At 40.8% G+C, this 14878-nt stretch overlaps 1 protein-coding gene across 1 annotated transcript in view; it reads left to right on the plus strand.

Moving 5' to 3' along the window:
- Positions 1-14878, plus strand: part of RMC1 (regulator of MON1-CCZ1) — a 15070-nt gene continuing 192 nt past the window's right edge. Inside the window, exons 1-19 of the mRNA XM_031612942.2 lie at positions 1-275; positions 2347-2423; positions 3612-3696; positions 4077-4133; positions 5143-5229; positions 5832-5972; positions 7571-7674; positions 8169-8258; positions 8356-8461; positions 9503-9614; positions 10572-10616; positions 10987-11040; positions 11839-11967; positions 12329-12435; positions 13153-13272; positions 13434-13511; positions 13683-13787; positions 13873-13941; positions 14075-14300. Of these exons, the coding sequence (XP_031468802.2) occupies positions 84-275; positions 2347-2423; positions 3612-3696; positions 4077-4133; positions 5143-5229; positions 5832-5972; positions 7571-7674; positions 8169-8258; positions 8356-8461; positions 9503-9614; positions 10572-10616; positions 10987-11040; positions 11839-11967; positions 12329-12435; positions 13153-13272; positions 13434-13511; positions 13683-13787; positions 13873-13941; positions 14075-14300 (1984 nt within the window). The 5' untranslated portion in view covers positions 1-83. The remainder of the gene's footprint in view (positions 276-2346; positions 2424-3611; positions 3697-4076; positions 4134-5142; positions 5230-5831; positions 5973-7570; positions 7675-8168; positions 8259-8355; positions 8462-9502; positions 9615-10571; positions 10617-10986; positions 11041-11838; positions 11968-12328; positions 12436-13152; positions 13273-13433; positions 13512-13682; positions 13788-13872; positions 13942-14074; positions 14301-14878) is intronic.

The raw sequence follows: 14878 nt of genomic DNA on the forward strand, positions 1-14878 counted from the left end.
TCACGTGAGGAGGGAGTGTAAACAGGAAGCGGCCGCTGCCGGGAGGCGCGTTGGGCACCGTTGGCGCCGCAGCCGCTGCCGCCATGAGCCGCGAGGCGCCGCCGCCGGGGGAGGAAGCGGCGCCGGAGGGAGCGGCAGGAGGAGGAGGTGAAGGAGGAGGAGAAGGAGGAGATGGCGGCGAGGATGGCTGCTACCTGACGCTGTGCCCGCGGCCCGTGCACTTCGAGAAGGCCAACGCCGTCAACTGCGTCTTCTTTGATGAGGCCAACAAGCAGGTGGGTGCGGCGCAGGGGCCGGGCTGCGCTGGCCTTGCCTCAGGGAGCACCGCTGCCTTCTGGGCGCCGGCGGTCCTGGGGTCAGAGGTAGAGGCAGCGGCCGGCGGGCGCTGGCGGTGCCCCCCAGCTGTGTGGGCTCGGCTCGTCCTCGGGCCCTCAGCCTTCCCGCTGCGGGCCTGAGTGGGCCTTGGAGCTGCTCCCCTGCCGCTCTATTCGGCTGCTGGGATCTGCGGTTCGTTTTTCTTCGCTTGCGAGGGGCTGGCACGGCTGCCCGTGTAAGCTGTGGTGCCCCATCCCTGAAGGTGCTCAAGGCCAAGTTGGATGCGGTCCTGGGCAGCCAAGCTGCTGGGCAGCAGCCCTGCCTACGCATCAGGGAGCTGGAGCTGGGTGGGCTTTAAGGTCCCTTCCAACTTTAGCTATTCTGGGATCGAACATACTGAGCATTTGGCTCATCATCCCGCTCCCGTGGGACTGGCACAGTGTGACAGTGTGCTGCTAGAGGGCTGTGCAGCACCTGTCACCTCACTGCAGGCACCACTGAACCTTTCCCAGATGAGCCTGCTTACATTTGTTGTGTTAGATGTCACCTGCCTTCTTGTCCCTGCTGTCGCTGTCACAAAGTCTTTATGGAGGTCTGTAGTGTCAGCGAATAAACTGGATTTTTCTATTTGTGAAGCTGTGTGTGTTCATAAATAATGATATTTGTGGTTTTATTTGTGTTTCTGAACAGAATGGATGCTTTGCTTTATGTTTCTCAGCATTAGTTCTTTGAAATGCCTTTCTCCTTAATATCACTGTGGGATTCTGTGTAGTCAGCTCAGCATAGCCACAGGGTATGTCACGGTGCTTGGATTGATGTGGGTACCATCAGCTGCCTGATTTCTGTAACCATTCCGTGCAGTATTCATAGCACTGAAGCATTCATGCTTTCATCCCCACAGAATGGCACAGTTTGTGGAATCTCCTCCTCTGGAGATACTCAAGACTTGTCTGGAAGCCTTCCTGTTAAACCTGCTTCTAGGGATCCTGCTTTGCAGGGGGTTTGGACTAGATGACCCCAGAGGTCCCTTCCAACCTCTGTGATTCACAGAATCACAGAATGGCCAGGGTTGGAAGGGACCTCAAGGATCACGAATCTCCAACCCCCCCTGCCACACACAGGGCCACCAACCTCCACATTTAATACTAGACCAGTTAATACTAGACCAGGCTGCCCAGGGCCCCATCCAATCTGGCCTTGAACACCTCCAGGGATGGGGCATCCACAGCCTCTCTGGGCAGCTTTTTCCAGCACCTCACCACTCTCTGTAAAAGAGAGAGGGGAAGAGTATTTCTGGTATTTATGTCATGCTGCTCCTTAGCATTTAGAATGCTTGGTGTCCTTTCTCTTTATAAATCTCAATTGTTTCCTTATATTTTTGAGGACTGGTTGAAATGTGGGCACTTTCACATGCTTGTATGGAGGCTAAGGATTTGCATGCGGTTTATAGCTTTGAAGTCTGTATTCTTGCTTATGCTTATTGCACCACTAGCATTAACCATGCTACAGAGCAACGTATTGATTAGTCTGAGACCTGATCTGATTAGTCTGAGACCTGATCTGTGTGTCTGCTGCTTCTGCGTGACTTCCCAACTCTCTTAACAACATGACTTCTCTAGCAGGTTTTAAATAAATGTTTGCGTAGTTGTAATAAGGAATTCTTCAGGCTGTTAGTGCAAGTCAGCTGAAACATCTTATGTACAGGCAAGACTGTGGGTTACTGTTGAGCTCTTCCTATCTGAGAACGTGTTCTGACAAGATAAACTTTCTGAGTCAGTGAGTTGTACCTCTTCACTTCCTGGTTCCTGAGCTGTTTTCCTGAAACAGTGCTTACTGGCTTATCTGATGTCTCAGATGTTTTTACTAATGCCTGAATTAGGAAAATAAGAATATACAGAACAAACCAAAAAAGGTGATACAACTTTTACTATTCTATCTTGCTAGTAGTTTAAGTATTATTATGAACTTGAATTTTCACAGGAAATAATTGATTTTTAAATTTTTTTAAATATATATTTATTTTTTTAATAGGTTTTTGCTGTTCGATCTGGTGGAGCTACAGGGGTTGTTGTTAAAGGTTTGGAGGATAGAAATTCCATTTCATTCAGGTAAGGCACCTTCATCTTTGTCTGAGGATGGTATTCTGCAGTCATAAAGTTATGTGGCGCTTAGGCCTAATTGTTACTGTGCCTCTAGCATAAAACTTGTGAGTAGTTGTGAGCAGAGATAATCTTCTTGCAGTTATGCTGGCGTGTTTTTCTCTTGTGACTCTGTAGTCTTCTGAAAGTCATTAAGCTGTGGCTCTTCCTATAACAGCAGTATTTCATTAAAACACACATGTAAATGTGACAGTGTGGGGATTCAAACTTGTGATTCCTTCAACAGCTGTGACTTCTTCAAGGATCTGGTGTAACAAGTCCACATGAAGTCAACTTTAAAGTAGAGGGAACCAAAGCTTCCAAATTTCATACGTGTGATTCAAGCACAGTATTTTCTAATAGTGGATTTATTGATTTCTGCTGCTTCTTTAATCTAGTTTGCTTTCTTTTACACTTTCCATTTCTTGTTGGAAGTTGGTTTTTTTGTTTGTTTGTTGTTTTCCTCTACAGAATCTGACAACAGTGTTTTATCTCTAGGTAACTGTTCTATAAATACCTGTGCTAAAAGGGATAGCTCTTTGTTCTCTGCTGTCCATTTGTTAAGGAAAAGCTGCTTAAATCCAGATGTTTGAAGCAATTTGTTTACTGTGATGTCTGGTATTTTGTGGGGTCTGCCCTGAAAGTTGCCAGTTCTGTCTTCCTTATTTGACTCCCTTGTCTCAAATCCTGATAGAGATGAAATTACACAGTGAGCTCCAGAAGGTTCCACAACTTGTTGTCCGCCTACCTGTGTAGCTCTCTGTTTATCTGGACTGAGTAGTGCTGGCAATAAAATTCCCTTAGTTGTGCCAATTGTACTGACTCTGGTTTGGTAAGAATTGCTTTATATTTTTACTTTTTTCCTTATGGTGTGAAAACAGCCTCACTCTGCCCTTTGACTTCAGAAATTCCTCTAGGGGATCCTAGTGGGGAAGAGAATGGATTTAGTTCCATTAGCAGCAGTCCTGGTCATAAAGGAGCTGATCAGAGGATGTCAGTGAGTGTTACAGGACTTGGAAGCATTAGGAGTGGATTGAGAACACAGGCTTGAATATTACGCTTTTTTTCCTCTCATCCTCTTTTAGAGGGTGCATTACAGAATTTTGTAACAGACTATTTTAGATGGTATTTCCATAACTTCTTTTACTTCCTCCATAGGATGGAAGACAAAGGAGAAGTGAAGTGCATCAAGTTTTCCTTGGGAAACAAGATACTCGCTGTGCAGAGAACATCAAAGAGTGTGGTAAGACTCCTACACCCTACAGGCAGGGAGGGCATTGAAGCTGAAGCTTTGGTACTTCAAGTACCAGAGTAGGAGCCTCTGAGAAGAGAGAGAGTTCTGTTGGCTGTCAGTAGCTGTAGTGAAAATTCTTCCCTAACCCTGGGGCTGAGCAGCTGCCAAGCAACATTATTGTTGTGTGAGTATCATCTCTTAAGAAAGGTGGGGTGGGTGGAGCTGACTGCTATAAAAAATTTCTGGCTGTGGTGAAGTAGAATGTAGTAAGTCAAGCTTAGTTCTGTTTATCTTACCTGAAGTTATTTGATTAGCTAATATTTGTTATCTTGTATCTGTAATATTCCATGGTTCGTAATTGTGAACGTGCTTCATGTGTATTGTTGCAGGATTTCTTGAATTTTATTCCAGACAGCCCTCAGATAGAATATACACAGGAATGTAAGGTAAGTGAAGTAAACATCCAAAACTTATATGCTTGGGTGAAACTCTAATGCTAGTTTTGCTGATGGTATCTACTCTCTGAGAGAACTGAGAAATACCTTCCAAAACACTACTGTGGAATAAAGGAGGTGCATAGTCACTGCTGTTTATTTAAATTGAGGTAAACCAACAGATGATAGCACCACAACAACACCCTTCATGAATTGGGCACTTTAATTCTTTCCTGGAAGGGACTGGAAATGCCGTGGAGGCAACAAATGTTGAGGTTTGGGGAGGAGAAGAGTAAGAGTGCTGATTCTGAAAAAAATAGCCAACAGTAGTGCTACTGATACTTGATATGTTAATTTGGATGTTTTGCCCTGATTTCACTGATGGGTGATGGTAAGGTGTTAGTAGTTTGCATACTGTTAGATAATTTTTAATTAGTATATCATTGTCTTTGTTTGGTACTTCCCAATCTTACAAAGAGAAATTAGAGTTTGGGGTAATATAATGCCAATGTTTAAAAAAATTAATTTAGCATTTGTGAACATTCTTTAGTTCCCGTGGACTCTCTGGTTCACTATTTAGGATTATAAATTTGAGTGAATTGTTCTAGCAAAGCATTCGTGGTAGAGTTCTGAGTGAGGTCATGGGAAGTATTTCCACTTTGGTTTTCATAGCTTGGAAGGAACAGGCTTTTCTTGCCAGGAATTGGCTGAACTGGTCAGGATGCTTTGAACCAGAAGAACTTGGTTGTGTTCAGGGGGTAGAAATAAAACAGGCTGTATAATAAACCTGTAAATCTTGCATGCTACCAAAAAAATGAGGCAAAGTGGTATTTGTGTTCATGCATAGTTTTGGGAGTCCTCTACAAAAATTTCTAATGTATACTGGAAATTTAGCTGGCAAATGTATTAACTCCAGGGGCTGGATAGCCTTTGATCTTGCATTCTTCATTTAATAATGTTAGCTTGTCTGAATAGTTAATTTTCCTAGTAAAAGACTGTTTGTTTGCTTGTTTGTTAAAAGACGAAGAATGCCAATATTCTAGGATTCTGCTGGACAAGTTCTACAGAAATTGTCTTCATCACAGATCAAGGAATTGAATTCTATCAGGTAATACATATAACTCATGTAGGACAGACATACTTTTGCTAGTATCTCTGAATTCTTCTCTTCTAGTTCTCAAATTCAGCAAAAGCATGTCTTTTTTTGTTGTTCTGCTCTTTTTTTAGGCTGTGATTATTTTTCTTTAAGATGAATACTTTTTGGGGGGCCAGGAGAAACTTAACAAGTTTTTTAGCACAGCTAACAAAGATCCAAAGATGAAGGAGTACTGAATTAAACATTGAGAATTCTATATGAAGAGATGCTCTTGGCTTGTGTAGAAAGGAATATATAAATTTATTATGAGATACTACTTCATGCAGAGCAAATCAGCAGTGGGAAGGATTTGTGCATGCTTGAAAACGTAGCAAAGAACAAATGTTGGTTAAGGTAGTGAGTATCCTTCTGCATATTGGCAGCTTCCTTTTGATTCCTTTGTCTGAGCTCCTCTGTGTTTTGTTACCTTTGCCTTGTTTTTGGAGAATTCTGGTGAATAAGCAGCTCTTTCTGGCGTTCGTGATAAAGGATATTGTGAACTTCCTCCATAGCTGTGTGCTACTTATGCTGTTGGAATCCAGGAGTATTATAATGGTAACATCTTGTGCTTCCAGGTATTACCAGAGAAACGAAGTTTAAAACTTCTGAAGAATCAGAGTATCAATGTCAACTGGTACATGTACTGTCCAGAGAGCTCTGTCATTCTTCTGTCAACAACTGTCCTTGGCAATGTCCTGCAGCCATTTTATTTCAAGGTAAATTGTTGCATTCCAAGCTTTTTCCATTTTATGTGCTTCCTTTGTAAGTCTGCTACTTCACTCAAATATTCTGTTGCTTTCCTGAATTTCTTCCAGGAGGGGTGTGCGAGTTCACATCTTTTAATGACAATAAGCAAAGGAGACAAAGCAAAAATGTGTAAGCTAGTTCACAGTGAATGACTTAAAATGGTCACTTCTATCTCAAGTCCTCTTTGGAAAGAGGAGTGCTCAGCTAATGTTGGGCAGCTGATCTTGAGAAAGAGGAAGAGAAAATGAATTATATAATACTCGACAACTCATACACATATTTAAAAAAAAAAAAAAGATATCTTGAAAGATATTATTTCTAGTATGGATGTTCATAGCGATGATTAAGAAAAAACTAAGGGTCTTTCACTTGTGACAGTAACTGTAACCCTCCATATGTGAGTGCTTATAAGGCACTATTTATTTTTCTTGGTGCTCTTCCCTGTGAACAACACTGAAGGTTACAGTGAAAATATTTTTCATCCTGGCTTGGAAAAACAGAGCAGTGAAAATTAGAATCTGTTTGAAGTTAATTGTACAGTAATGTGATTTAGAAAACGAAGGACAGAACTACAGGCTTTGTTTTGCTTCTTTTAGGATGTTTTCCCTGGTAGCCAAGGGAACGCTTTTAAAAGAAACATATTCAGATGGGTTTTCTGGATTGCACTGATCTCTTAGGGTCTGTACTGGGTCCTGAAATGGTGTTCTCTGAGATTTCTCAATATAACCTCTTCCCACTGCTTTCTCTGTAAGGACTCATGTCATGCTTCCCTCTCCTTAATTCTGTGTGCCAAGGTGTAGCTAAGGAACTTATTTTGTGTTCAGAAAGTAATCTGTAAAATAATTGAAAATATACCTCTAGTAAAGGAGAAATTTCTGTAGTGTTCATAGAAATTTTGCAGTGCTCAGGTTGGAAAAGACCTTGAGGATCATCTTGTCCAGCTGCAACCTAACCATACTGCTATACTAACTCGAACAACACTAAGGTGTTCACACCTTATGCTGAAGAGTGAGTTAATGAGAGTGATTAGTGGAGCTCAGTAGAACTCTTGGGACTTTGGCAACTGAAATTTTGCTTAGATTTCACAGGAAAAGAGGAGAGGGGATACCTTGCAGAGACACAGTGTCACTGTAAAGCAGATTCTGGACTTAGCAGGAATGAAAGTAGACTGTAACTAGTAAGAATTACTGACTTTTTCTCCTTCCCAGTAGCATTTATTAAAGTTTTGGACTGTGTGTTTTGCTGTCAGAGAGGAAACAGAGAGAATTTTGAGATCTCAAGGCCAATTTAAATGGAGTTAGCATACAGATTTGTATTGACTTAATTAAAATTAAAATGTCTTGCTCACTGAAGCTGTGATATCAAGGTGAAAAAGCTGCTAAATTTGTAATATAAGAAGTATGTGTTTAGGATCCCTGTGGAGAAGTGTCAGTCTTTTTTTCTTTGTGACTATTACCACTCTTCACCTCATGGGGGTGCTTTAACATAATATTTGGTTAAAGGTTGGTCCAGGCCTTCCCGTTTGGCATCGTAACAGTGGATTTCTGTTTTGTTGTTTTTTCAACAGAGTGGGACGATGTCAAAGCTCTCAAAATTTGAAATTGAGCTACCTGCAGCTCCCAAGTCCTCCAAGCTCAGCCTTTCCGAAAGAGATATTGCTATGGCTACAATGTATGTATCTGACTATTCAAGCCTTATCATTCTGTGGGAAAGTATGACAGTTGGGGAATGCTGAGACAGGGTTGCACTTGTTTTTTCTCTTAGCTGTACTGCTGCTTTAGGGAGCTTCAGTTACTGCATCAAGCAGAGTCTAAATGACTCTCTTGAGGTACAGTGGGGAGGAAAAGCTAACTGAGATCTCTTACATTATATTGCTTCTGGTTTGGACTCCTTAAATGTTTCATTTCTGAACTGATATGCTGGTAGAGTTGGTCTTGGACGTCTAATGTGCATGAGTGTTAGGCTGTATGCTGTGATTTATCAAATCTTGTTTTAGTGTTTCCCTTTTAAATAATTGCTTCATTTGGGTAATCTCACACCTTTTCATCTAGGATAAAACATGGTTTTGGTATTCTGGTAGAGTAAGCTTTCAGCCTTTGCTTTAAAAGGACATCCTCGTTCTCACCTCTGTTCCTCCCACTATGTTAATCCTGTTGTCTCACTAGATACGGGCAGCTTTATGTTCTCTATTTGAGGCATCACTCAAGGACTTCCAACAGCACAGGAGCAGAAGTAGTCCTCTATCACTTGCCAAGGTGAGAGAAGAACATTAGTGACACCTCACATGTACCTAAAAGACTTGCTTTTCCATTTGAAATAGGTTTACTGACCAGCTCTTCTCTGTTTCCATAGAGAAGGCTCCTGTAAGAAGACACACATCTTAAAGCTGAACAGAACAGGAAAGTTTGCACTAAATGTTGTGGATAACTTGGTGGTAGTACATCATCAGGATACTGAGGTCTGATTTATTTACATTTTCTTGTCTTACTTTCAAAAGTTACGGACAGATTTTACTAGCTCTACCTGTTAGTTCTAGAGAATACTTCTGTGTGGTTAGCTTTGCCAAAAGCCAGAGTATTACAGAAAGAATAAATATAAGGCTAAGAGAGTCTAATGCATCCTTTTGCCTCGTTGTAAACAACATCAGGGCTTTTTCTAATGCCTGTTTTTTTGTACTTCTTATTTCTTATTACTTTATTATGATACTCTGTTGCTGCAACTCTGTATGCTTGTAAGGCAGTGCAGAAAGTTAACTTGGATACTTAATTATTTATCCTGGGAACTTCTTGTATCACAATAATTGGAATGATCAGTTCATATGACAAAAACTTCAGCTCTTTTATTTGAAGGCCCAGATCTGTACAGACTTACAAGAACACTTGTGACCTTAGGCATGTGCTAGTAGAGGTAAAACTTACTTGTCCATAGTCTTTATGGCACGGCTGGAGCAGTGGGAAATCTAAGTATTGCTTTGTGCTTAAAACGTGGAAAGGCTTTGGCTTCTGGAATTTTCTTCTTCTGTGCTCCTTCAAGAACTGGGTTAGTGTAAAAAAGGCTGACCAGTCGATGTAGCGTTAATATGAATTATAACTGAAACATGTTAATGTAAACTCAGAGCTCTAATTCTCCAGCATTTCACTCAGGCTATTAACATGACCATATGAACACAGGAAACAAACACCACACTGAGTTGGTGACTGCCAAATCGTGGTTCTTTGGCACTGACATCAGTGCTGATTTCCACCATGCAAAGTTCTTGCTAAGAATGAATGATAACCACACTGGGTGAAGATGCTAATGAGATAAGTTGAAACAAGACTGAGTAGTGCAAATCTGAGGGTATCACAGGAAGGTACAGAATTTTCCTCATAGCGTGAGGAAGCAGTGATACTCACTGCTGCTGGAGAGCACAAGACAGAAATACGACAAATGATCAGAATACATGTAAACTCTACAGGAACTCATGTTTGTGAAAACTAATTTTTCTTCTCAATTTCAGACTTCAGTCATATTTGACATCAAGCTAAGAGGAGATTTTGATGGGTCCACAACCATCCATCAGTTTGTTCTTCCGCCTCGGTCAATACAACCCTATCAAGTACCCGTAGCAGGTAGAACTACTGTGTAATAAATAGTCTGACCTGTTAGCAAGACTGCTGAAATGCAACAGCTTACCACCACAGTGCTTCAGCCTTCAGGATGCTGCTTACTGCCACTGTACATATTTAGGAAAGAATGAGGGAAGGAAGAAGATAACAAGAAACTGAGCAGAAACTCCTGCCCCAAATCTGTGCCTACTACAGAAAAGTAGGAGTTGTTATAATTTTAGCTGCACGCTTACCATAGTTTAACACTATAGAAAGTGTTAAAGCAAAGATCTTTCAGTCCCTGTTGCTGTGCAGGCTGTCTGTGTACCTCTTTGCTTCCACAATAAGCGCAGCTGTAAAAAGTCTGTAGTCCAAAGCACTTCACAGACCTATTGCCTAAGCTCTAGAATTGAATCAATACTAATAATGATGCTAGGATGTGAATATTTAGATTCTTTCTTCTTTGTCTTTCTGCCCTCCTATGCTAAACATGTTGCAGATAATCTCCCAGCTTCGAACTAAGTGTTAGCTGGAAACAGTCTGAACATAATTCTGCTAGCATCGCTATAGAAGAAAAACTCTTCTATAGAAATGATGGTACCTTAAAAACTCTTCAGCATCTGAATTTATAAGTCACTCAATGTACACGTGGTAAATCTGGAAGGAAAGGTTTGTATTAAAGTATGAAACCAATTTTGCTTTTTGAAGGAGTAAAAGTGATAATGTACATAAGTAAAGAAAACAGGAACCTCTGCATTTGGAATCACAGTATTAAGAGAGAATATTTCATTTTAAAAAGATCTTTGCTTTCCTCTACAGTTGAGTTTTCTTTAGAGATATTTAGTTACAGAGCTAAACATAACTTCTTTTTCTGCCTGCATGCTGTAGGTCTGCTAGATGTGTAACTGTAGGGCTTGTAGTTTGGTAGCATGGAAAGCTATCAAGTACTACTGTTCTTAACTGCTGATAATTTTTTTGCAGTTCCGACCTCTGTGACAAGTCAGTCTCCTGTTCCTTGTAAACTCTGTATCCTTTAAATACTCTTAATGTCAGTTGCATTCCACACCTGGAAAAAGACAGCACTTGATATCCTGAGTAGCTAAATCTAGCTTTAGCTATTAAGCCTAACTACCTCTTCAAGAGGAAAGGAAATAGCAAAGGCTCCTACGAAGGATACTGTGTTCCTGAAGCAGTAAGAGATGCTAGGGGGAAGGGAAAGATACTGAAAAGATGAAAGCAAATACAGTTCCAGAGGTGTGGTTTAAGACTTTGCAAAGGAGCAGCTGTGGCAGTAAATGAAAGTATGTTAATCAATTCTGTTTCAGTACAGTTAACTGAGTGTAGTAGCAGTGGTTCTGAATCAATGTTAAGAAAGGTACTGAACCTTAATATTTAGATTCATCATCGTGGATTGTCTTTCAACCTGATATCATCATCAGTGCAAGTGAAGGTGAGCTGTCTGACTGTGTGGTAATTCAATGTAAAATGGGGGGTGGTAGAGGTGATTTAACCTCAGTAGGAACCCAGATACCTGTTCTCCAGCTGTTGGGGAAATGAATCAATGGTTGAAGTGAGAAAACTTGCGGATTAAGATTCAGTTCAATAGGGAAAGTAAAAGCTGCACGTGCAAGCTGAGCAAAACAAGAACTTTCTAATTCTAGGAAAGCAGGGCTTCAAGCACAGGAAACATTTACTTGAGAAGACAAATATCATAACTCTAACTGTCCCCACTTCCTCCTCCCTGCTCTGATGGTTGAGCATGATGTAGGGTACAAGATATGCCTTTGGTCAGTTTGGGCCAGCTGCCCTCCCTCCTTGTGCAGCCCCAGTTTGTGTGCTGTCAGAGTAATGTGAGAAATAGCAGAGACCTTGATTGTGTATACACAGCTCAGCAACAACCAAAACAATGACAGTAATCAGCATTATTTCCAATCATAAATCCACAGCAGAGCTCAGATGGTGTTATGATAACAACACCTTAACTCTGTCCTACTCAAGAGCAGTATACAAGTTTGTAGCTTTAGTACAGAGAGGGTCTAAGCAGCTGTACCTGATAAAGTGACTGCTCTTCACAGTGATAACTGAGGATGAACGTATTCTTACTAAAATCTTTCCAGGGGTAATACTGCTCTAAAACAGTTAGAAAGGCAAACAAGCTGTGTGCTGTGTTCTCATTTGAAGTGGAAAACAGGGATATCTAAACTGTATTATCCAAGGTCATAAGTTTATTTTATTCCTTCAAATTAAGGTTACCTCTGGAATCTTCAAGTGAAACTTGAGCCTGTAGTTAACCTTTTGCTCGATAAAGGAAAACTAATGGATTTCCTTCTCCAAAGAAAAGAATGCAAAATGGTTATCCTAGCTGTGTGCTCTCAAAGTAAGTATAAAACACTTTGTCTGCATATCCAGAATGTGCTACACTGCCTCCTCATAAATACTTGTATAGGTTAGCTGGACTGTTCCGAGATTTGAGTTCACCTCTGAAACTAGCTTTGGCATATGGAATGGTAGATAACTGTAGTACCTTCAGTCACCATTCTAAAGAGGAATTTTCTAAAGAGGAATTAGCAGCACAAAATAATTCGGCTTCCCGCACCCCCATTTAGTTAAAATACATTTGATATTGAACAAACTCTCATTTAAGTTTAGCATAGAGTAGAGAGGATCTCCTTTTGGAAACTTCAAATCCCTTTGTTATTTCTCCTCATAGGTTTTTTTTTTTTTTTTTATCTTTTCAGTGCTCAGTGAGCCAGAAAGGGGATCACTGCCTGTGATTGCAACTGTTTTTGACAAACTGAATCACGAATATAAGAAGTACTTGGAAGCTGAGCAAAGCTATACTATGGTAAACCATGTTAGCTACAGCAGCTTACAGAGATAGAGTAATGCTATTTGAATTTCAGGTTACATGATAGCAGAGCCAATATACCTGCTTAGGAAAGTCAGACCTACCCCCTGGGCAGTCCCTGGCAGCCTCAAGCTTGCAGTAGAAAGCCTTGTGCAAGGTGCAGTTGTCCCCCATAGGGGATAATGGCTTTGTTCAGTGCTCTGCTACAGTAGGTGTGGCATAGTTCATCTCCAGCAAGGCAAGTAACAGACTCCAGCATATGTTAAAACTGGGTAAGGGTTCAAAAAAGCAGATTTGAATCTGTAACTATTAAAATAGCCTCAAGACTATTGAAATAGTTACTATAAAACACATGCAGTACATTTTGTCAGAATTAGTTCTAGCAAATTAGCATATATAGTACTCATATAGTACAGCTTTACACTAAAATCCTACTAAGGGTGTGGGCCTGCATCAATACAGTAAGCTTGCTCATTTTCTAGATTTGAGATACACAGCAGTAGCTACATCTGTCACTTAAAAGTTGTTTTAAATTTAGAGGTCCATGTTGTGAACAGAGTGCACCCAGTGATGTGAATTCACAGATACAAATTCTCTGAATAACAAAACATGTTTTCAACTGGGAACTATAGTTATAAACATTCTGTGCAGATAAGATTTTACCACAGCTATACTCCCCAAAGTACTGTGTTCTTAACTTATTTTCTCTTGTAGGTGGTAGAAGCAGGCCAGAGTAGAAGCAATCCGCTCCTGAAACGGCCAGTCCGCACTCAAGCAGTTATTGACCAGTCTGACATGTACACCCATGTTTTATCTGTATTTACAGAGAAGAAGGTAAGTTAATTGTAATAAAAATAAAACCTTCTGCTAGGTTTGCTGTGAGACTACATGCAGGATCTTGTTTCCTGATCTGGCTGGTTAACGGGAGAGGGCATAACTTGTCAGTAGGTTGTACTTCCATGGCTTTTCCTGCTAATACTTCTTTTCTTGTCCAGGAAGCACCTCATAAGTTCACTATAGCAGTCTTGATGGAATACATTCGCTCTCTTAACCAGTTCCAGATTGCAGTTCAGGTAAAGCATTTACATGCATGAGGCACCACTATACCACCTCACTTCATGAAGTTACTTGAAGTTTCAAACCTGTCTTGGTCATGTATTAAATCCTATGCAATAATCCCACCTTCTACACCTGAAGACTTGTACTGAGATATGCCTTTGATGGTGGTCTTCCTGTATTCACAGCACTACTTGTATGAGCTGGTCATCAAAACCCTCGTTCAACACAACTTGTTCTACACACTCCATCAGTTTCTGCAGTATCATGTGCTCAGTGACTCAAAGCCTTTGGTATGTAAGGCAAATTGCTTCCAAAAGCCAATAATGGAGGTGAAGAGTCTTCAGAATTTCAATATTATTCCTGTTTTTGCTCTAGGCTTGTCTATTACTGTCCCTGGAAAGCATTTACCCTCCTGCCCATCAGCTCTCTCTGGACATGTTGAAAGTAAGCATTTCAAACTGTAATATCTCCGTGTCACATGTGGCTTAGACTTACCTGACTGAGCTTCAAGTGACAAGCTTGCATCTAACTCATCTGTTAGAAACAGTCTTAGAGCTGTGATTGATTGATTTTACAGAGGCTCTCCACAGCAAATGATGAAATAGTGGAAGTTCTGTTGTCCAAACACCAAGTTTTGGCTGCCTTACGTTTCATCAGGGGTATTGGAGGACACGACAGCATTTCAGCCCGCAAATTCCTTGACGCAGCAAAACAAGCAGATGATGAGATGCTTTTCTACACTATTTTCAGATTCTTTGAGCAAAGAAATCAACGATTACGGGGAAATCCAAGTTTCACACCAGGTAAGCAATAAGAAGCTAAACAGATGATTCAAGCTGTGCAAACAGAACTGTGTGTACCACAAAAATAAAATGCACTGAGTTTTGTCTATATTTAGGCTTACCTTCAAGCATACTTCCAAAGTTAACTTGGCTTACCCATTTCAACAGTGCACTTAAAGTAAAGCAAGTTGGAGCCAAATTCAGTTTAAGCTAACTTGGTTACCTGCAGTGCTTAATTTAGCAAACCTGGTTATTTCCAATTAATGCTTCTTCCTAAAGCCACAGTCAAGATGCGGCATTTGCACTCAGGTGTCTGTTTCCATATATTATAAAACGCAAGGCCTGGTTTACTCTACAGTCCCTCTCACTTTAAAACCTAAGCAAAACTGCTTGTCCTAGCAACATTTTGTTAATCATGAGTTAGCTGGTAGACTCAGAATTCAATTTCAGCATCTTGAACTTGGAGACTAGAGACCTTGCATGGGCATAAGTATGTTGCTTAGATCTGGGAACTGGATCAGACACCTGCTTTACCACAAGACAACTCAAGCTGTGCTGTCTTTCTTCTCAGTTTCTTCCTTCCCCTGTTAACATAATTT

This window comes from Phasianus colchicus, chromosome 3 (genome assembly GCF_987193195.1).
Source record: "Phasianus colchicus chromosome 3, bPhaCol1.hap1.1, whole genome shotgun sequence".
NCBI classification, from domain to species: domain Eukaryota; kingdom Metazoa; phylum Chordata; class Aves; order Galliformes; family Phasianidae; genus Phasianus; species Phasianus colchicus.